The sequence below is a fragment of the Macrobrachium nipponense genome, chromosome 24, assembly GCF_015104395.2.
Source record: "Macrobrachium nipponense isolate FS-2020 chromosome 24, ASM1510439v2, whole genome shotgun sequence".
In the NCBI taxonomy this organism is placed as follows: domain Eukaryota; kingdom Metazoa; phylum Arthropoda; class Malacostraca; order Decapoda; family Palaemonidae; genus Macrobrachium; species Macrobrachium nipponense.
Window position 1 is genome coordinate 5690511 of NC_061091.1, and position 24034 is coordinate 5714544.

Below are 24034 nucleotides of genomic sequence, written 5' to 3' on the forward strand. Positions count from 1 at the left end.
ACTCTCCTCCACAGGGCGTTTTTTATTACATCCAACTGGCAATCTTTCCACCAAGAAATTAGTTTCCTTTTTGGATATTTTACGAATAATTGCTTCCCACAGACTTTGTTTTATAAAAAAAAACTCAGTTTGTTTCTCAACAAACAGTTCGCTAATGTCGCCAAACCATGTACAATACCAAAATTAGCTTTTTATGCCAAATTCCCGTTTTTACATGATGACTCCTTTCGGAAAAAGTTTGCACAAATTCTTCACAAACATTATGGTGCCATTAATCTGAAATTAATTCCAATAAACCCGCTAACAATCGGTTCCTTTTTCAGATATAAAGATCGATTGGACCCTCTCTTGACCTCCAACGTGGTTTATAAAGTATAATTCGCCCTAAGTGTAACTCTGGGACATATGTCGGATCCACGAGGAGGTTACTGCGGGTCAGAATCGACTCTCATCGGGGATTAAGTTTCCGTACTGACTGTAGGCTCTCCAATCCCGAACATTCTAATATAAGAAACCATTCAAAAAATTGTAAAATATATATAGAAAGAAGCCATTTCCGAATCATAGGCCAAGCAAACAATGCATATGAACTGCCTATCCTAGAGTCATTATTTATTAAACAACTGGCTCCCCAGTTAAATATATACCCAGACCTCCTCCACACAACTGTACCTAAGCTAACTTTTATTCATGTTTTGTCATTCTGTCTCTTGCCTTCTCGGCATAAGATTGGTTAGCGGTCTTTGGTCTTTTTATTTTTTTGTTTTCGTTTCTGTATGTTTTTTTAATTGAGTTGTAATTTATAAATGTTGAATTTTAGAGTAATTTTTAAAGTAATTTTTAAGTAATTTTAAAGCAATTTTATTTATTGTTTAACAGATTCCCTGAAGATGTAATAATGATATTACGAAACGTAGGAAATAAAGTATTGAAATTAATTACAACGTTTCCAATGGTCCACCTTTAACCGCTGATGTTTGTAATATATATACATATATATATTATATATATATTATAATATATATTATTATATATATTATATATATGTGTGTGTGTGTGTGTGTGGTGTGTGTGTGTGTGTGTTGTGGTGTAATGTGTGTGTATATTTATATAGATATGATAGGTTGAGTGGAATTTTAGTTTGACTATAGAAGCAGGACTTTCAATAAATTTCACTTTTAGGAATTCCCTTATTGATAGATTACGCTTATATATATTGTACATAATAGTCTTTAAACAATTGTTGTAGATTTTTGCCTTGCTCTTGAAACAATTGGTGTAGAATTTTGTCTTACGTCCCCTGAATTCCTGTTCAATGCCTTGGCAGTCACGACGACGCCAGATAACCCGTTGATAAGTCACTTGGTTCATTTGGTGATTTTTCATCCGGTTTCAAAGTCTTGCAAGTGATGGCTTATGCAAGATGTGAGAGGAAACCAAGGAGCTTGTTGAGTTATATATATATAGAATCTACATTTTAACAGAGATTGTTTTATCATTTAAACGATCCTTCCACCAACAGCCTTTTAAGTCATGATTACTATCTCAGTAATTTCATAAAAAAAGAGCATAATCCCCAGACTGCCACAGGGTAGAACCCCAGACTGCCAAAGGGCAGAATCCCCAGACTTCCATAGGGCAGAACCCCAGAGACTGCCAAAGGGCAGAACCCCAGAGACTGCCAAAAGGCAGAACTCCAGACTGCCAAAAGGCAGAACCCCAGACTGCTGAAAGGCAGAAACCCCAGACTGCCATAGGGAAGAATACCCAGACTGCCATAGGGCAGAACCCCAGACTGCCAAAAGGCAGAACCCCAGACTGCTGAAGGGCAGATCCCAAGACTGCTGAAGGGCAGATCCCCAGACTGCCAAAAGGCAGAAACCCCAGACTACCATAGGGAAGAATCCCCAGACTGCCATAGGGTAGAACCCCAGACTCCCATAGGGCAGAACCCCAGACTCCCATAGGGCAGAACCTCAGCCTGCCATAGGGCAGAACCCCAGACTCCCATAGGGCAGAACCCCAGACTTCCATAGGGCAGAACCTCAGCCTGCCATAGGGCAGAACCCAGACCCCTAAGGGCAGAACACAGCCTGCCAAAAGGCAGAATCCCCACACTGCTGAAGGGCAGAAACCCCAAACGGTGGGACGTAAACCCCACGTTGGGAACCACTGATATAAGTCCTTCAGTAAACATTTTGAGGTTTTTTTGTGGTTCAAACCTGTTGACAAAAAAGAAAACTCGGGTAAACAGGCGACCTCTCATTCCATTCATCGAGAGTGAAGAATTATGCCGACCAATTACCAAAAGGAGATCTTGTAAGGGCTGTATTTTTATCAGAGATATTAAGAATCATATTCATTATCATGTAAGAAGTCGTATATTATTCGAACACACATTATTATCCAAATATAACCATATGTATGATATATAAAACAAATTTAGATGAGAGAGAGATAGATAGACTGAAGTCAGAAATTCTCTCTTTCTCTAAGAATGTTACTTCACTTCCGAGAAGTGCTCTGTCTCTCCTAATATATGTATATGTGACTGTTGTTTTTAAGAAAAATTCTCTCTCTCTCTCTCTCTCTCTCTCTCTCTCTCTCTCTCTCTCTCTCTCTCTCTCTCTCTTCTGTTCATTTACATCCGTTTTTATATACCAGTATATTTGGAGAATAGAGTGTGTTTAAAGAATAATGATTGCTAACATGATTATGGATATGACTATTAATATTCTCTTAATGAAGATAATGATAAATAGTCGACAATTCTTGAGTGAATTTACTTGGTAAATTTCCAGTTCCAAATATATCTGTCTTTGAGGCTGTTGTCAACAAATTATACATAAGGTAGCTTAGGCTTAAAATAAAGATAAGATTGTATGTCCAAAAGCATACAGGACAACAGGAGCTGAGTTCTATAGGCCTATTCGTCCCATTCGTCTGGGGGATATATAAAGAACCAGGAACTGCAGGTTTGGCAGTTCACCATGAGGACCTTCGTCTTCCTGACACTGCTGGCCTTCGGGCTTTGCTGGAACACCGTCCAGGGGGGTGATACAGGTAAGTTGCCTTGAAGAACCAACCCTCCAGTCATACCTTGAGTTAGTGACTCATGGAAAGCAGAATCAGGAGAAACATGTGTTAACACTTTCATAAAGCTCTTAACTTGATTTATTCTGTAACAGATGATGTTCTATAGTCATCTTCACAGTAGTCAGTACATATTGCCATAATTTTTGTAGACATTATAAATCTAGTGTATGGTGTGTGGGAATAATCATTTTTTCATTAAATGTCTTTACAGCTAAGAAACAGCAAGACATAAACCGTCTCCTATGGAAGATCTACGACAAATTACAGTTCCCTGAACTGAAAACTGTGGCCGTTTCCTTTGACCCAGAAGCTGACCTCGGCAGTTACAAAGATGGCGGTCATGCTGTCTATCGACTGGTTCAGGAATATAAGGATGGAAGGCTCTTGCAGCAAAAGACTTGGTTCTCTCTCTTCAACGAACGGCACAGAGAGGAAGCTCTTCTCTTGTTCGATGTCCTGATGCAGAGCAAGACGTGGAACAGTCTCATTCAAAATGCAGCCTATTGGCGTGAGCGCATGAACGAGGGCCAGTTTGTCTATGCACTGTACACTGCCATCATCCACTCTGATTTAGGACATGGGGTTATTCTGCCCCCACTCTATGAAATTACGCCTCACTTGTTCACTAACAGTGAGGTCATCCAGAAGGCTTACACTGCTAAGATGAGGAACACCCCAGGCAAGTTTGAAATGAAATTCACAGGCACAAAGAAAAACAAAGAGCAGCGCATTGCTTACTTTGGAGAGGATATTGGAATGAACCTGCATCACGTGACTTGGCATATGGACTATCCCTTCTGGTGGGAAGACAAGTATGGACATAACTTGGACCGTAAGGGTGAACTCTTCTTTTGGGCTCATCACCAGCTCACCGTCCGCTTTGACGCAGAACGTCTTTCCAACTGGCTCGATATCGTCGATGAACTTCACTGGGAAAAGCCAATTGTTGAAGGCTTTTCACCTGAAGCCACATATAAGTATGGAGGAGAATTTCCATCTCGCCCCGACAACATAGTTTTCCAAGATGTCGAAGGTGTGGCCAGGGTTCGAGACATGATCATCACAGAAAGTCGAATTCGGGATGCCATTGCCCATGGATAACATTACTTGCAAAAGATGGGGGGCACCAAAATTGGACATTTCATGAATGACAGTGGAATTGAAAAACTGGGAGATATCATCGAGTCCTCAGTGTACAGTCCCAACGTCCAGTATTATGGCCAGCTGCATAATCTCGCTCACATTATGCTCAGTCGCCAAAGCGACCCTCAAGGCAAGTACAATATGCCTCCTGGTGTGATGGAACACTTTGAAACAGCCACACGAGACCCAAGTTTCTTCAGACTTCACAAGTATATGGACAATATCTTCAAAGAGCACAAAGACTCACTTCCTCCATACACATCAGAAGAGCTGGTCTTCCCTGGTGTTTCTGTATTGGGTATTGATGTTGACAGAGATCTCAAGACATATTTTGAGGATTATGAATTTGATCTACGAAATGCAGTTGATAGTGCTCAGGGCATTCAGGAAGTCGATCTAAAGGCTAGTGTTCGTCGACTGAATTATCAGGAATTCTCCTTTGTGGCTGATGTTAACAACAACAACGGCAGAAGTGTGCTTGCTACCTTCCGCATCTTCTTATGTCCCCAGTACGACAACAACAACATAGAATACACCCTCACTGATGGTCAATGGCAGTGCATTGAATTGGATAAGTTTTGGAAGAACTGTAAGTCTTATGATATGTTGATATATTGTAATTAGAATCTCAGAATTATTGGTGCATTTATGCCACATAAATATTTATTCAATTGATGTCTCAGATCTTAATATATATAACTGTTTGGTTTTACCTTTATAATCTTAACTTGGCCTCATATAATTTCAGTTAGTTCATGCCATAAAAATGACATTTCTCCTCCTTCCAGTATCACCAGGATCAAATCGCATTACCAGAAGATCCAGCGAATCATCCGTCACTATTCCTGACACACCATCCTTCCAGACTCTCATTGACGCAGCAGACGCAGGTAGAACCTTGGCTGCATTCCAGTACAAGAGATCATGTGGCATCCCCAACAGAATGCTTCTACCCAAGGGAAAGAGAGATGGCATGGAATTTGCGCTGGTCTTGGCTGTCACAGACGGATCCTATGACGCTGTTCATGGCGATGCTGCTGTCAATGAGCATGGTGGAAGCCACGCCCACTGTGGGTCCCATGGCGAACTGTACCCGGATAAGCGACCCATGGGCTTCCCACTGGATCGGCACATTCCTGATAGGAGGGTATTTGACGAAACTCCCAACTTCAAATACAAAATTGTAAAAGTCTACCACGAAGAGAATTAGATTTCTCAACATTTTCCTATCGGTTATATGGCACACAGCTGTTCCCAATGGACTGTTTTCAAAATATAACATTGTAGCTTCTTTCACTGTCTGTCACTCAATTCTTCAAGCCTTCACAACACTGTTTTGTAATCTCTCGATGATGAAGAATGCAATAAAAAGTAATTGAAAAAATGGTTGTATTTGGTAATTGGCCTTTGATTTTCTTCAATCATTTGTCTATATAAAAAATTATTTTGGTCACTGGAATCCCATGAGGAATTTTGTCCTTCAGTTATTGCTTTGCATTCATATATATATTTACCAGCACATCCTTGCCGTTTAGAAAAGGATTCAAAGCTACTAAATATGTCATTTTTATGAGAAACACACGCACACACATATATAAAGAAGACAAGCTAGTATTGTTTTACTGAGAAATTGGCCTGGTTTCACCTTTGTGCGCTGGTTCGAAACCACGAGAGGAAAAAGTTTATTATCAATTAAAAATCTCGCTCACATTATGCTCAGTCGCCAAAGCGACCCTCAAGGCAAGTACAATATGCCTCCTGGTGTGATGGAACACTTTGAAACAGCCACACGAGACCCAAGTTTCTTCAGACTTCACAAGTATATGGACAATATCTTCAAAGAGCACAAAGACTCACTTCCTCCATACACATCAGAAGAGCTGGTCTTCCCTGGCGTTTCTGTATTGGGTATTGATGTTGACAGAGATCTCAAGACATATTTTGAGGATTATGAATTTGATCTACGAAATGCAGTTGATAGTGCTCAGGGCATTCAGGAAGTCGATCTAAAGGCTAGTGTTCGTCGACTGAATTATCAGGAATTCTCCTTTGTGGCTGATGTTAACAACAACAACGGCAGAAGTGTGCTTGCTACCTTCCGCATCTTCTTATGTCCCCAGTACGACAACAACAACATAGAATACACCCTCACTGATGGTCAATGGCAGTGCATTGAATTGGATAAGTTTTGGAAGAACTGTAAGTCTTATGATATGTTGATATATTGTAATTAGAATCTCAGAATTATTGGTGCATTTATGCCACATAAATATTTATTCAATTGATGTCTCAGATCTTAATATATATAACTGTTTGGTTTTACCTTTATAATCTTAACTTGGCCTCATATAATTTCAGTTAGTTCATGCCATAAAAATGACATTTCTCCTCCTTCCAGTATCACCAGGATCAAATCGCATTACCAGAAGATCCAGCGAATCATCCGTCACTATTCCTGACACACCATCCTTCCAGACTCTCATTGACGCAGCAGACGCAGGTAGAACCTTGGCTGCATTCCAGTACAAGAGATCATGTGGCATCCCCAACAGAATGCTTCTACCCAAGGGAAAGAGAGATGGCATGGAATTTGCGCTGGTCTTGGCTGTCACAGACGGATCCTATGACGCTGTTCATGGCGATGCTGCTGTCAATGAGCATGGTGGAAGCCACGCCCACTGTGGGTCCCATGGCGAACTGTACCCGGATAAGCGACCCATGGGCTTCCCACTGGATCGGCACATTCCTGATAGGAGGGTATTTGACGAAACTCCCAACTTCAAATACAAAATTGTAAAAGTCTACCACGAAGAGAATTAGATTTCTCAACATTTTCCTATCGGCTATATGGCACACAGCTGTTCCCAATGGACTGTTTTTAAATTATAACAATAAAGCTTCTTTCACTGTCTGTCACTTTTGACAGCAGGTATTAATCTTAGTTCCTCAAGCCTTCACTACACTTGAAGATGTATGCTTGTTTTATAATTTCTCGATAATGAAGAATGCAATAAAAAGTAATTGAAAAGATGGTTGTATTTGGTTATTGGCCTTTGATTTTCTTCAATCATTTGCTATATAAAAAATTATTTGGTCACTGGAATCCCATGAGGAATTTTGTCCTTCAGTTATTGCTTTCATTCATATAATTATATTTACCAGCACATTCAAAGCTACTAAATATGTCCTTTTTGTGTGAAACACACACACATATATACCTAAGACAAGCTATTTGTTTTCCTAAGAAATACTACAAAGTTAATCTGATGTACGATGTTTGTGTAAAATCTCAAGTGATATTTCTTTTTTTGCAAAACAAGAAATGTAAACAAGATTTTTTTTTTCTATTTAGCAAGGCTTCTAAAATCTAATTACCAATATTCTTTGAACTGATAGCAAAATATAAAACAAGGCTTTTAATGAAAAGAACTATTTTGTTTTGTTTAGCAAAGAGCTGTTTGAGCACGGTCAGTGTTTTGGCATCAATCGATCAGTTACTTACAAATAGCTTCTGGGAAAGTTTACCAGACAATATATATATATACTATATATATATATATATATATATATATATTATATAATATATATATATATAATTTATATATATATCTATATATATAGTATATATATATATAATATATATATTTATAATTAAATTATATATATATTGATATATAAATAATCATATCACATTTCCGTGATTCATATACATATATCGAGCTACAATGTCCTTTAATATCTAATTCGCTCTACCTCGGAATTAATATATTTTCATATATGCTTAACCGAAGGGGAATTTTTTTCTCGATTAAATAGATTTTTTGCCTGGACCAGGGCCGCGAACCTATGGATCCTTTCAAACCCAGGAACGTCAGTGAAGCTTTTACCTACTACACCACCGCCGAGAGGCTAAAAGTTTCATGTCGCCTCTCACCCTCATATACCTTTCGCGCGCAGGTAATTAGTGGTTTGGAGACAACATCAACCACCTCGACTCCGGTATGTGCTTTTGTAGTGCTTTTTGACAGCACGTAGCCATCTATAAGTCATATCACATTTCCGTGATTCATAATACATATATCGAGCTACAATGTCCTTTAATATCTAATTCGCTCTACCTCCCGGAATAATATATTTTCATATATGCTTAACCGAAGGGGAATTTTTTTCTCGATAATAGATTTGCCTGGACCAGGGCGCGAACGCTATGGATCCTTTCAAACCCAGGAACGTCAGCGAAGCTTTTACCTACTACACCACCAGCGAGAGGCTAAAAGTTCATGTCGCCTCTCACCCTCATATACCTTTCGCGCGCAGGTAATTAGTGGTTTGGAGCAACATCAACCCACCTCGACTCTGGTAGGGTTTGTAGTGCTTTTGACAGCACGTAGCCAATCTATAAGTCATATCACATTTCCGTATTCATATACATATATCGAGCTACAATGTCCTTTAATATCTAATTCGCTCTACCGGGAATTAACATATTTTCATATATGCTTAACCGAAGGGGAATTTTTTTCTCGATAATAGATTTGCCTGGACCATGGGCTGCTAAACCCTAATGGATCCTTTCAAACCCAGGAACGTCTAGGTGAAGCTTTTACCTATCTACCAACCACCCACACAGCGAGAGGGCTAAAAAGTTTCATGTCGCCCTCTCACCAACCTTCATATACCTTTCCCCTCGCGAAGGGTAATTAGTGGTTTGGAGCGACAAACATCAACCCACCTCGACTCCCGGTAGGTGTTTTGGTAGTGCTTTTTTTGACAGCCAACGTAGCCAATCTATAAGATCAAATTCACATTTCCGTGATTCATTATACATATATCGGCGATACAATTTCCTTTAATAATCTAATTCCCGCTCTACCAGTCGGAATTAATATACTTTTTCATATATGCTTAACCGAAGGGGAATTTTTTCTCGAATATAGAAAATGCGAAGGGGAATCTCGAAAATAGATTTGCCTGGAGCGCCAAACCTATGGATTTACTTTCAAAACCCAGGAACGTCAGTGAAAGCTTTTACCTACTACACCACCGCGAGAGGCTAAAAGTTCATGTCGCCTCTCACCCTCATATACCTTTCGCTTCGCAGGTAATTAGTGGTTTGGAGACAACATCAACCCAACCATCGACTCCAGTAGTGTTTGTAGTGCTTTTTGACAGCACGTAGCCAATCTATAACGTCATATCACATTTTCCGTGATTCATCCTACATATATCGAGCTACAATGTCCTTTAATATCTAATTCGCTCTACCTCGGAATTAAATATCATCATATGTCTTAACCGAAGGGGAATTTTTTTTTTTCTCGATAATAGATTTGCCTGGACCAGGCGCGAACCTATGGATCCTTTTCCAAACCCAGGAACGTCAGTGAAGCTTTTACCTACTACCACCGCGAGAGGCTAAAAGTTCATGTCGCCTCTCACTCCCCCATATACCTTTCGCGCGCAGGTAATTAGTGTTTGGAGACAACATCAAACCCACCTCGACTCCAGGGGTAAGTGTTTGTAGTGCCTTTTGAACAGCACGTAGCAAAAATCTATAAGTCATATCACATTTCCGTGATTCATATAAACATATAATCGAGCTACAATGTCCTTTAATATCTAATTCGCTCTACCTCGAATTAACCTATATTTTCATATATGCTTACCGAAGGGGAATTTTTTGTTTTTTTTCTCGATAATAGATTTGCCTGGACCAGGGCCGCGCGAACCTATTGGATCCTTTCAAACCCAGGAACGTCAGTGAAGCTTTTACCTACTACACCACCGCGAGAAGGCCTAAAAGTTCATGTCGCCTCATCACCCTCATATACCTTTTCGCGCGCAGGTAATAGTGGTTTTGGAGACAACATCAACCCACCTCGACCTCCGTAGTGTTTAATGTAGTGGCGGTTTGACCAGCACGTAGCCAATCTATAGTCATATCACATTTCCGTCCAATCTTTTAGTGTAATTAAGTCAATATCACCATTTTCCGTGATTCATATACATATATCGAGCTACAATGTCCTTTAATATCTAATTCGCTCTACCTCGGAATTAATATATTTTCATATATGCTTAACCGAAGGGAATTTTTTCTCAATAATAGATTTGCCTGGACCAAGGCGCGAACCTATGGATCCTTTCAAACCCAGGAACGTCAGCGAAGCTTTTACCTATACACCACCGCGAGAGGCCTAAAAGTTCATGTCGCCTCTCACCCTCATATACCTTTTGCGCGCAGGTAATTAGTGGTTTGGAGACAACATCAACCCACCTCGACTCCGGTAGTGTTTGTAGTGCTTTTGACAGCACGTAGCCAATCTATAAGTCATATCACATTTCCGTGATTCATATACATATATCGAGCTACAATGTCCTTTAATATCTAATTCGCTCTACCTCGGAATTAATATATTCATATATGCTTAAGCGAATTAGATATTAAAAAAGGACATTGTAGCTCGATATATGTATATGAATCACGGAAATGTGATATGACTTATAGATTGGCTACGTGCTGTCAAAAGCACTACAAACACTACCGGAGTCGAGGTGGGTTTGATGTTGTCTCCAAACCACTAATTAACCTGCGCGCGAAAGGTATATGAGGGTGAGAGGCGACATGAACTTTTAGCCTCTCGCGGTGGTGTAGTAGGTAAAAGCTTCACTGACGTTCCTGGGTTTGAAAGGATCCATAGGTTCGCGCCCTGGTCCAGGCAAATCTATTATCGAGAAAAAATTCCCCTTCGGTTAAGCATATATGAAATAATTATTAATTCCGAGGTAGAGCGAATTAGATATTAAAGGACATTGTAGCTCGATATTTGTATATGAATCACGGAAATGGTGATATGACTTATAGATTGGCTACGTGCTGTCAAAAGCACTACAAACACTACTGGAGTCGAGGTGGGTTTGATGTTGTCTCCAAACCACTAATTACCTGCGCGCGGAAAGGTATATGAGGTGAGAGGCGACATGAACTTTTAGCCTCTCGCGGTGGTGTAGTAGGTAAAAGCTTCACTGACGTTCCTGGGTTTGAAAGGATCCATAGGTTCGCGCCCTGGTCCAGGCAAATCTATTATCGAGAAAAAATTCCCCTTCGTTTTAAGCATATATGAAAATATATTAATTCCGAGGTAGAGCAAATTAGATATTAAAGGACATTGTAGCTCGAGATATATATATATATATATATATAAATATATATATATATATATATCTAATATATATATTGTGACGTTTATAGATCGTTCGTCTACCCCGCAATTAACTAAATAATTTGATTTGGAAAACGGCAGCCATTTCTTTAGAATATCAGCTGATTTTAGTAACCGCGGGAAACCCAAAACCCGCCAGCTAGAGATAGGAAGTTCCCCAGTTGGGGGGAAAAGAGTCTTTTATCAGCTGTAGGACGTATCTCAAAAGGGAAGGGTGTAGGCAGATTGGTACTTGTCTTAGACTATACCCTTAAGCTCTCTTTTCCTGTGACCCCTCTGCTGGCTGTATGCTTGCTTTCCAAGGATTTGCCTAATCGTGGGGGGGTTAAGCTGACCTCCAACCCCCAAGCAACCCAACTGGATTCTGTCTCAGTCGCTGCGAGACACGTGATCTCGACAGAGGTCAAATTACCTGCCTTCCCTGTTAGGCCTACCCAGGGTGTGAGTGGCGCGCCGATGACCCAGGCCTCAGACAAAGGGGCCATGCTTTTCTCCAAAGAGCCACTGAACACGACATCCAGGTACGTCTTGTGGAACAGCATATTGCCAGTCTCTCCCAACCTATTATCATTGAGATCCTCATTCTCCCAATTCAATTTCCAGCAACAAAAGGAATTCATCCCTTTGTTCCCTCTCACTGCCTCATGGCCGCATGCTTCCCCTTGTGTGATCGTCCCAGACCAATGGAGTCATTGCTACTTCAGTGAAACCTTAAAAGTTCTTCTCCCCAGTATTAGAGAATTAATTAATCAAAGCAAGAAGTAATTTTTTCTTTTATCTCGTTTAATCTGGATTCTTTTCCAGATTCCATGAGTCACGTGCCGTCTCTCTGCCGCAAGTGTGCATTAACCCAAGTGAATGAAAATCAGCTTGAATTGAATGAGACTATAAGCCCCAACGTGGTGGCCAATATCATTTAACTTTTCTCCAGGCCAGCACGGGCCCTTTTGTAAATAAATAGTTTTAAAGTAACGAGCTGAGTTTTCTGGCGACCTTCCTCTAAAGAAAGAAATTAATAACTATCAGTTTACGGTAAGTTCAAGCAATTGCCCTCTTGAAATCCCTCAATTATTTCCGTTACGTATCTAGCTCTTCTCAAGGCCCTATATACGTAACATTGGCGACCTTGCCAGGATTGAACCTAGCTTGCTTAAAAAAAGCTTGTAAATCGCGTTATCCGTTGTAAAAACGTAAACTGTAAATTATTTTACAAAAAGTAAATCAAGCACAATTTGCAGGGAAAGAAGACACACTGACTCACGGTAAGGTATTCCATTCATTAATATGATTATTCTATAACCAATGTTAGCTTAAGGTACGTTTAAGTATTTTATTGTTTGAAGTGGTCAAAGAGCGTAGGTAGAAATCTTATTATTGTAAACGGCGAATGCGCCAGAGCTTTATTTTAGCGGCGAGCAAACAATTTGCCCCAGCGAATTTTCTGTTACTTTGTGCTGTCTTCGTAGGATCTCTCACGAACACGTGTGGCAGATAGATGCCAGAAAGGACCAGATCAAACTAGAAGTGCTTTGCCAGGGTTTATTGCTGTATGAGAAGCCTAGCTAGTTAGGAGTGTTTTTTAACTAATAGTTACGGCAAAAGAAGTGTACAATTCTTTTGTCTGTGATATGTTAGGGTATCCATTTTTAACTTAGTCTTCATTCCAAGTGTTGGTAACCGCTACTCTCAGCTTAAATTCAGCTTAGAGCATTCTCGCGGCCTGCGCGGTCTCAACCTCCCTCCCCCCCCCCCCCAACCTTCGTCTCATTCACAGCGGCAGCCATGTTTGTTTCCTCTTTCAACATTGTCTAAACAATTTAAGCAAAGTAACGTAAGTCACGAAGTTTTAACGTAAATAATATCAATGTCTGTACTAGTATCTATCGTCCTGCCAGAAAAAAATTAACGTAATTCGCCTTGAATAAGAAAGTAGTATTTTTTTGTGTGTAAATTGCCTTCGCATTTACAGAGAATCAGCTGATTCGCCATCAATGCTAGCACGTGGTGCTAACCCGCTCTTCTCGCCTCACGTGTTTCACCTCGCATCGCTCACTCGCGCGCTGAGCGAAAATTTCATTTCACTTAACGTAACCTCATTTACAATTGTTTGCTAACATCGTTTTCAAATCCTTACCGTAATTTTTCACTTGTCCTTACGTAAAGTTAACGTAAATCTTAAAGTAGAGTCACTTGCAAGAATTGTTAACGTAAAACCGCGTCTTTGTAAAATTCATATCGAAACGCAAATCATTTCATAAGCGCAAGCCGCTAACATTAACGTAAACATCGTTCACCGCGAGCGCGTTATCATTTTTCATAAAACGTTATCAAAAGCAATTCTTTCACAAAAAAACGTTAACGTAAGTAGATCATTTAACAACAAGTTGCGTCATATTAAACTAACATTAGTAGTTCAATTCAAATATAAGGGAGTTCATTCATATATCATTTTTCACCCTCTCCGAGAGAGAGAGAGAGAGAAAACCAGAACACAGTATTCACGAAGCCAAGAGTACTACATCTTACCATTAATTATAGCATGCAGAATTAACATTATTTTAGTCTCTTGTGTCTTTCATTTACACAGCGTGATACGTACGCGCATGTGTCCATTGCAGTTTGCAAGCATTTATTTATTTCATTTATCGAGTACTTCAGCGAGGGACTGAGCATTTCTAAAATTTCCATTACCTGTCGTTGCCCGAGTGGTCTTGTTCATTTTTATCCCAAAAGACTTGCGTGTACCGCAAGCACAATTCGCACAGTGTGCCACGCAATTCATACTTCCAGACAGGAAGTCGTTAACCAGTTTGTTTAGGACTGCCACCACCAGTGCACGTCAGGTCTTACCATTTACAGTGCCACTAATTCTTGACACTGTCCATCGACTGGCTGCTGAAGTACTCCCACCTTTTTACTTTCTCTCGTCACTATTACCCTCTGCCATGAGCAGTGCCATTTCACTTCAGTATATTTAAGTATACTGCATGTAGTGTCCGGGACACACCAGCACGATACCAGTGCTCCAGCCTCCATAAGTGCCATTGCACCTGTACAGGCCGTACAGATAGCCATTAAACCTGCGTGTCCGTCCTTACGGAACGCCCAAGTAACTAGTGTGTCCAGTACAAGGGTCAGTGATCCTTCGGAACACTCAACAAGGGAACGCCTCCCAGAAGTGCCGCAATACCAGCCCTAAGTGCTGACAAACCTGCGTGTCCGTCCTTACGGAACGCCCAATTCATTAATGTCCGTGTACGAGGATCAGTGATCTTTCGGACCATCCTAATGGGAACGCCTCCCCAAAGTGCCGCAACACCAGCACTACTAGTGCTGCCCAAGGACGCCTCCTCATAAGGCCGCGCACCTGTACAGACGTACAGGGTAGCCCATTCCCCAGCGTCTCCCAACTTAGGAACGCCCTTAAGTGTGACGTACGCCGTACACTCCATTTGATTTTTTCACCTCTTTAGAAGGTGCCAATCCAGAAGTGCCACACTTACGGGACACTTCCCAAGTGCCACAGAGCACCCAGTCTTCTCAGACTTTTTCTCATACACGTCGCAGAACACCTTTCCGAGTGAGTGCCACTTTCCACAGTAGGCACTCCTATTCCATTCCGTACCCTTCCTGGCCATTATTTTCATTTTCATCAGCCTCTACTGCAGCCTAAGGGAAATGTCTTCCCCTGCTTCCCGTGACTTCTTTGCGTAGAGCTCGAGAGGCTCGAGTCTCATAGCTTCTGGGTCAAGGAGGCCGGTTACACTGGACCAGCACTATACCAGTGGATAAAGGCGCAGCAGGCTGCCGTGCTCCTGCAAGAAAAGGAAGAAAGGGAAAACCAGAGAAAAGCCGGAGAAGCAGAGAGAAAGAAAAGAGCAGAAAGGAAGCAAGGGAAGAGGAGCGAAAGCATGAGCTCGCTCTCAAGGAGAAGGAACTCGACATCAAGCGGGAGAAGGCCCGTAAGGAGAGTATCCTAGCTCAAGCCACTCTGCCAGCTTCCAGCCCTGCACCCACTGTCTCTCTTAGTCCCGCTGTCTCTGGTCAGCCTGACATCCTTTCGATTTGCGAACCTGGTCCTGATCCCAGTGCCGGAGATAGAAATTCCTGCCGCATCCTGCCAGCCTTTTACCTTTTTACCGCCTACCTCCTCCCCTTTGGAAGAGGTAAGCCCACAGTTGACCCCGGACTTGTTTCCGAGGGTGATCCAACAGAGGACTCTTCACCTGTGCCAGAGCACACTGCCAGCCTTGGTGACTCCGCAGATTCCGCAACCTGTGGGGGCATCTCGGCCTTATCATCCATGTGCCACGGAAGAGGTTCTGGAACAAGTTCTGCCGAGACTGTGGCCGCAAGGGTCACATCTGCCAACTACGGAGGGTGCGCGAACCACAATATTCCTGCGTCACAATGGCCATTACTAATCCTTCTTCTCTATGGACCCCCAGCTAAGGGCCCTATAACCGTCGCACCCCTCCAAAGTCATTATCAGCCAAGCCACGTCAGAGCCTACGACGACTCTGGCGCTCAAGTCTCCCTGATACAGGAAGACAGAATTCCCCGAGGGGCTAATGTTGATAGACGTCGATTGAATCACCATTTAAGGTATCAATCACATTAAACTGATCCTTCCGACCGTCCAATTGAGGGTCCACTAGACCTCACTTCTCCAAAGAATGTACTCTTGCAGTTGCAAGCTACATCCCAGGAGGTTACGACCTCCTCCTAGGGCAGGACATGAAGTCTCCCTCACAATTCAAAAGCCTAGGGTCCTACCCCATGTCAATTCACTCCAAGCAAGGAGTCACCGAAATTCTACTTCCTCTAGGAAGTACATCCACCACAGTCTCCCCCGTTACCAGGAGGGAGATTGACCATTCACAGTTCCGTTGCAAGACCTGTAAACGTAATAGGGCACTCCACGAATTGGCCTAGGTGCCCTAGCCGACTACCAGCAGCGGACAATGTCCACTTTCCACAAGGCTTGGCCTTCCAAAAGAGACAGGAGCCTCTGTCTCCCATTTCCAAGGGCACGCTGAGAGGTATTGCACCTCCGGTACCCGTCACAGGTCCAGTTCGACCTCAAACTCTCTGCCAGTACACACTTGGCAGCACTGAGCAGTGCAAGCTCCGTCCAGCCTGGGCGTAGAGCCACCACCGAAGAACTTGACTTCTGCGCCCTGGCCCCGAGCTAGTGCCGGCAGACCTAACCTTCATACCTCCTCTGGAAAAACCAGGAACTGCCCGACCATGGAGTCAGCCTGGAGTTTTCCCCTTACGACGGCTTGTCGCAGCAGCCGGAGTAGTGAGGGCCTCCCCTGCAGTAGGTTCCACCCCTACGACGGTTGCTGCAGATACCAAGTAGGGTAGGGTCTCCTGCAATCCCTCAGGCTACCACTGCCTCTGCTCCTGCCGGCGTTTCTGGCCTTTCCCCAGAGTCGGTGCCTCCGTCTACTCCAAGGACTGGTATAGCCAGGTCCTGGCGGAATAAGAAGAAGAAGAAGAGGGACGTCATTAACATACTAACAAAAGACCACATGCTCTCCTTGACACCTGTGCCCGAGGTACAGTGTCGCATTCAATTGCAGAGTGATCCTGGCACCTACCCAGAGAAGGGTAGCCAGCCCGATCCCTGCCAGTAGCACTAACCCTCTAACCCCTAGCATTGTAATACTAACCCTCATTTAAATATAATTACCTCATTGCATTTCCCTCCTGGTCAACTAACAACTCATCATCCCCACGCATCATTACCCTCTTATCATGTATTTTTACAATTCCGTCGCTGAACTACTGCTGTGCGTACCACACTCTGGAATGATTGCGTCTTCATTTAAATGTATTGAGTAGGTTAGGCTAATGATTTAGTACCAGGGCATTAGGTAGTAGCAAGTAGAATTTTCAAGTAACCTTATCTAGGGGTAGAGTAGACTGTCGTCACAAGACAACCCGTAGTTATTTATTAGGCTAGACTACATCACTATATTAAGTTAGTACACTTAGCATCTTTGCCTATAAGTTAGGTAGGCCACTGTAAGTTAGCTGTATCCCTGCTCAAAAAAAAAAAAAAAAAAAAAAAAAAACATCAAAAAAAAAATTCAAATTGGAATAGGAGAACGGGGGTAGTCGAGACGATCAATTTATTTAAGCCAAGAACCTTCACACCCGAAGGGGAGTGAATGCCTTCTAACAGGGGAGCTGTGACGTTTATAGATCGTTCGTCTACCCCGCAATTAACTAAATATTTGATTTGGAAAACGGCAGCCATTTCTTTAGAATATCAGCTGATTTAGTAACCGCGGGAAACCCAAAACCCGCCAGCTAGAGATAGGAAGTTCCCCAGTTGGGGGTGGGGGAAAAGAGTCTTTTATCAGCTGTAGGGACGTATCTCAAAAGGGAAGGGTGTAGGCAGATTGGTACTTCTTAGACCTATACCTTAAGCTCTCTTTCCTGTGACCCCTCTGCTGGCTGTATGCTTGCTTTCCAGGATTTTGCCTTGATCGTGGGGGGTTAAGCTGACCTCCAACCCCAAGCAACCCAACTGGATTCTGTCTCAGTCGGCTGCGAGACGTGATCTCGGACAGAGGTCAAATTACCTGCCTTCCTGTTAGGCCTACCCAGGGTGTGAGTGGCGCGCCGATGACCCAGGCCCTCAGACAAAGGGGGCCATGCTTTTTCTCCAAAGAGCCACTGAACACGACATCCAGGTACGTCTTGTGGAACAAAGCATATTGCCAGTCTCTCCCAACCTATATCATTGTGATCCTCATTCTCCCAATTCAATTTCCAGCAACAAAAGGAAATTCATCCCTTTGTTCCCTCTCACTGCCTCATGGCCGCATGCTTCCCCTTGTGTATCGTCCCAGACCAATGGAGTCATTGCATACTTCAGTGAAACCTTAAAAGTTCCTTCTCCCCAGTATTAGAGAATTAATTAATCAAAGCAAGAAGTAATTTTTTCTTTATCTCGTTTAATTCTGGGATTCTTTTCCAGATTCCATGAGTCACGATGCCGTCTCTCTGCCGCAAGTGTGCATTAACCCAAGTGAATGAAAATCAGCTTGAATTGAATGAAGACTATAAGCCCCCCAACGTGGTGGCCAATATCATTTAACTTTTCTCCAGGCCAGCACGGGCCCGGGCCTTTTGTAAATAAATAGTTTTAAAGTAACGAGCTGAGTTTTTCTGGCGACCTTCCCTCTAAAGAAAGAAATTAATAACTATCAGTTTACGGTAAGTTCAAGCAATTCCCTCTTGAAATCCCTCAATTATTTCCGTTTACCGTATCTAGCTCTTCTCAAGGCCCTATATACGTAACAATATATACTATATATACTGATATATATATGCTATATATATTATATATATAAATCTATATATATATATATATTACCTGACCAAGCCGGCGCTCCCTGGGAAAATTCTTAATGAGAACTGATAGATTTTCTCTCTCTCTCTCTCTACTCCCAACATCCCCCCCCCATCTCGCTCTCTCTCTCTCTCTCTCTCCTCTCTCTCTCTCTCCGGTTAAGATACTTGCTTCAGTTACATTGCGCAGCAATTTTGACATCTTATAGTCCACCACTTTTCACCCCCAATTCCTATTGGGCCTGAACATGGAAAGTAAGGGCCCTGGGAGTGTGTCTGTTCATCCCAGTGACCTCAAAGACTATGGATTAGACACTAATATCTGTCATTTTTGGCATTTTATTTTTCACCCATTCTAACTCTCCCTTCCTATTGGGCCTGAACTTGGACTTAAAGGGCATCAGGAGTGTTACTATTCATCTCAACGACCTCAAATACTGTGAATTAGACACTTATCACTGTCATTTTCAGTTATTTTTACGTTACCACCATCCCAACCTTTCTCACGTCCCCCCCCTCTTCCGATCGGGGCTGAACAAAGACTTAAAGGAAATCGGGAGTGACACTATTCATTGCAGCAACCTCGAAAACTATGAATTAGACACCATATATATATATATATATATATATATATATATATATATATATATATATATATATATATACTTATTATATAAGTAAAAATCTTGAAATAATATGCAATGTGCACAAAATATGTGTATAGTTCAAAAAGGAAAAAAGTGAATTCAAGTCCTTGATTTGAGGTATTACCATTGTCTAATGGACATCACCACTCAAAAACCTGAGCATCACGGATGTTCAAGCAGACATGTACATTAGACAAAAGTGATAGCTCATATATATATATATATATCTATATATATATATTAATATATATATATATATATATATATATATATACGTATATCTATAATATCTTATATATATATATATATATAGATTATACGTATATATATATAATATATATATATATATATATATATATATATGAATTTTTATTACATCGCCGTCATTCATACATCAGCATTAAGCTACAAATGTCCTTTAATATCCAACTCGCTCTAACTCAGTATTATCATATTTTCATGTAGTTAACCAAAGGGGAAATTTTTAATTGATAATAACTTTTTCCTCTCGTGGTTTCGAACCAGCGCACAAAGGTGAAACCAGGCCAATTTCTCAGTAAAACAAATAGCTTGTCTTCTTTATATATGTGTGTGCGTGTGTTTCTCATAAAAATGACATATTTAGTAGCTTTGAATCCTTTTCTAAACGGCAAGGATGTGCTGGTAAATATAATTATATGAATGAAAGCAATAACTGAAGGACAAAATTCCTCATGGGATTCCAGTGACCAAATAATTTTTTTATATAGCAAATTATTAAAGAAAATCAAAGGCCAATTACCAAATACAACCATTTTTTTCAATTACTTTTTATTGCATTCTTCATCATCGAGAGATTACAAAACAGTGTTGTGAAGGCTTGAAGAATTGAGTGACAGACAGTGAAAGAAGCTACAATGTTATATTTTGAAAACAGTCCATTGGGAACAGCTGTGTGCCATATAACCGATAGGAAAATGTTGAGAAATCTAATTCTCTTCGTGGTAGACTTTTACAATTTTGTATTTGAAGTTGGGAGTTTCGTCAAATACCCTCCTATCAGGAATGTGTCGATCCAGTGGGAAGCCCATGGGTCGCTTATCCGGGTACAGTTCGCCATGGGACCCACAGTGGGCGTGGCTTCCACCATGATCATTGACAGCAGCATCGCCATGAACAGCGTCATAAGATCCGTCTGTGACAGCCAAGACCAGCGCGAATTCCATGCCATCTCTCTTTCCCTTGGGTAGAAGCATTCTGTTGGGGATGCCACATGATCTCTTGTACTGGAATGCAGCCAAGGTTCTACCTGCGTCTGCTGCGTCAATGAGAGTCTGGAAGGATGGTGTATCAGGAATAGTGACGGATGATTCGCTGGATCTTCTGGTAATGTGATTTGATCCTGGTGATACTGGAAGGAGGAGAAATGTCATTTTTATGACATGAACTAACTGGAATTATGAGGCCAAGTTAAGATTCAAAAGGTAAAACCAAACAGTTATATATATCAAAAGCTGAGTATTTATGTGGCATAAATGCACCAATAATTCTGAGATTCTAATTACAAAATGTCACCATATCATAAGACTTACAGTTCTTCCAGAATTTATCCAACTCAATGCACTGCCATTGACCATCAGAGAGGGTGTATTCTATATTGTTGTTGTCGTACTGGGGACACAAGAAGATGCGGAAGGTAGCAAGCACACTTCTGCCGTTGTTGTTGTTTACGTCAGCCACAAAAGAGAATTCCTGATGATTCAGTCGACGAACATTAGCCTTCAGATCGACTTCCTGAATGCCCTGAGCACTATCAACTGCATTTCGTAGATCAAATTCATAATCCTCAAAATATGTCTTGAGATCTCTGTCAACATCAATACCCAATACAGAAACACCAGGGAAGACCAGCTCTTCTGATGTGTATGGAGGAAGTGAGTCTTTGTGCTCTTTGAAGATATTGTCCATATACTTGTGAAGTCTGAAGAAACTTGGGTCTCGTGTGGCTGTTTCAAAGTGTTCCATCACACCAGGAGGCATATTGTACTTGCCTTGAGGGTCGCTTTGGCGACTGAGCATAATGTGAGCGAGATTATGCAGCTGGCCATAATACTGGACGTTGGGACTGTACACTGAGGACTCGATGATATCTCCCAGTTTTTCAATTCCACTGTCATTCATGATGTCAATTTTGGTGCCATCTTTGGCCAGTATGTATCCATGGGCAATGGCATCCCGAATTCGACTTTCTGTGATGATCATGTCTCGAACCCTGGCCACACCTTCGACATCTTGGAAAACTATGTTGTCGGGGCGAGATGGAAATTCTCCTCCATACTTATATGTGGCTTCAGGTGAAAAGCCTTCAACAATTGGCTTTTCCCAGTGAAGTTCATCGACAACATCGAGCCAGTTGGAAAGACGTTCTGCGTCAAAGCGGACGGTGAGCTGGTGATGAGCCCAAAAGAAGAGTTCACCCTTACGGTCCAAGTTATGTCCATACTTGTCTTCCCACCAGAAGGGATAGTCCATATGCCAAGTCACGTGATGCAGGTTCATTCCAATATCCTCTCCAAAGTAAGCAATGCGCTGCTCTTTGTTTTTCTTTGTGCCTGTGAATTTCATTTCAAACTTGCCTGGGGTGTTCCTCATCTTAGCAGTGTAAGCCTTCTGGATGACCTCACTGTTAGTGAACAAGTGAGGCGTAATTTCATAGAGTGGGGGCAGAATAACCCCATGTCCTAAATCAGAGTGGATGATGGCAGTGTACAGTGCATAGACAAACTGGCCCTCGTTCATGCGCTCACGCCAATAGGCTGCATTTTGAATGAGACTGTTCCACGTCTTGCTCTGCATCAGGACATCGAACAAGAGAAGAGCTTCCTCTCTGTGCCGTTCGTTGAAGAGAGAGAACCAAGTCTTTTGCTGCAAGAGCCTTCCATCATTATATTCCTGAACCAGTCGATAGACAGCATGACCGCCATCTTTGTAACTGCCGAGGTCAGCTTCTGGGTCAAAGGAAACGGCCACAGTTTTCAGTTCAGGGAACTGTAATTTGTCGTAGATCTTCCATAGGAGACGGTTTATGTCTTGCTGTTTCTTAGCTGTAAAGACATTTAATGAAAAAATAATTATTCCCACACACCATACACTAGATTTATATTGTCTACAAAAATTATGGCAATATGTACTGACTACTGTGAAGATGACTATAGAACATCATCTGTTACAGTATAAATCAAGCTGTGACCCTTATGAAAGAGTTAATAGATGTTTCTCTTGATTCTGCTTTCCATGAGTCACTAACTCAAGGTATGACTGGAGTGTTCTTCCAGGCAACTTACCTGTATCACCCCCCTGGACGGTGTTCCAGCAAAGCCCGAAGGCCAGAAGCGTCAGGAAGACGAAGGTCCTCATGTTGAACTGCCAAACCTGCAGTTCCTGGTTCTTTATATATCCCCCAGACGAATGGGACGAATAGGCTTACGGAAGTCGTTACATGTTGTTCCGTCAGCTTTGGTACAAGCGCTCTTATCAAATTAGGCCTACGGGTAGTCATCTTAGATGTTTAGATGTGACTTCTGTCACGCAGACAAATTTGGCAGAATCTGACCTTCAACTCCAATCTTAAATGTAATATCATGTACTAGGAACTAGATGAATTTCATTTATGAAAATTTAAGTTCTCACATTCTTTTTTTCAATCAAAACACAAATTATCCACAGATGTTTACAAAATATATCATGTATGGAACAAAAAGGAAAAATTTATATTTACTATCATTAGCTTCATGTAGATGTAGGGAGAGAAGAAGAACAGAGGAAATTAGCACTTAGGCACTATATTATATATATATATATATTATATATATGATATATATATATATATATATATATATAGATATATAATAGATATATATATATATATATATATATATCATATATAATTATATATATATATATATATATATATATATATATATATATATGTATATATATATATATATATATATATATATATATATATATATAGTATATATATATATATGTACGTATACTTAAAAAATCACAGCAGATGCACGTGACTTCATTAAATAAGCGAATACCACAGGAAAATGATAGGCAGAAATCCAAGCGCTTTCATCTTTACTAAGACATTGTATGTACACACACACACACACACATATATATATATTATATAATATTATATCATATATATATTTATTATAGTATTATATATATAATATATATATATATGTGTGTGTGTATGTGTGTGTGTGTGGGTGGGTGTGTACACATGTACGTGTAAGTAGGTATGTATGTATGTGTATTTTTATATGTGAATATAAATACAGGCTCTGGTGAAAAAAAGAATTCATCTGACGATAATTCAGTGTTTCAGAGCAAACCCTGTCTCCGTCTCAAAAATGAAACTACACTAAAATAGGCTGTAATCATGGAACTGCAACAAACTATGGAAAGACCAAATGAAATATGAGTAGTGGAATGCGCACGGTAAGAGTAGAAACAAAGCATTTATGTTCATATGTAACAAAAATGTAAAACTGGAACAAATTG

The 24034-nt window shown here is 41.1% G+C and overlaps 3 protein-coding genes and 1 pseudogene across 3 annotated transcripts in view; 3 read left to right on the forward strand and 1 right to left on the reverse strand.

Annotated features, from left to right (window-relative positions):
• The window catches only part of LOC135205775 (trypsin alpha-3-like), a 281700-nt gene that overhangs the window by 59399 nt on the left and 198267 nt on the right, over positions 1–24034 (forward strand). The gene's annotated exons all lie outside the window — the stretch shown is intronic.
• On the forward strand, positions 3290–5550 carry LOC135203717 (hemocyanin-like; annotated as a pseudogene).
• Positions 5623–7138, forward strand: LOC135204158 (hemocyanin-like). The gene is made up of 3 exons (XM_064234197.1): positions 5623–5635; positions 5914–6438; positions 6638–7138. The coding sequence occupies exons 1-3, from the start codon at positions 5623–5625 to the stop codon at positions 7057–7059; spliced, it is 960 nt and encodes a 319-aa protein (XP_064090267.1). The 3' UTR covers positions 7060–7138.
• Positions 20313–22932, reverse strand: LOC135205380 (hemocyanin A chain-like). Its single transcript, XM_064235876.1, has 3 exons — positions 22801–22932; positions 21049–22560; positions 20313–20867 (listed from the first exon to the last, which is right to left on the reverse strand). The coding sequence occupies exons 1-3, from the start codon at positions 22871–22873 to the stop codon at positions 20446–20448; spliced, it is 2007 nt and encodes a 668-aa protein (XP_064091946.1). The 5' UTR covers positions 22874–22932; the 3' UTR covers positions 20313–20445.

What these genes read in the sequence shown, in the direction of transcription:
- LOC135204158 (XM_064234197.1), top strand. An exon ending in GGATAAGTTTTGGAAGAACT is followed by an intron (nt 6,439 to 6,637) that starts GTAAGTCTTATG and finishes TCCTCCTTCCAG; the next exon opens with TATCACCAGGATCAAATCGC.
- LOC135205380 (XM_064235876.1), bottom strand. Translation starts at nt 22,873, where the DNA reads ATGAGGACCTTCGTCTTCCTGACGCTTCTGGCCTTCGGGCTTTGCTGG. An exon ending in CGTCCAGGGGGGTGATACAG is followed by an intron (nt 22,561 to 22,800) that starts GTAAGTTGCCTG and finishes ATGTCTTTACAG; the next exon opens with CTAAGAAACAGCAAGACATA. An exon ending in GGATAAATTCTGGAAGAACT is followed by an intron (nt 20,868 to 21,048) that starts GTAAGTCTTATG and finishes TCCTCCTTCCAG; the next exon opens with TATCACCAGGATCAAATCAC.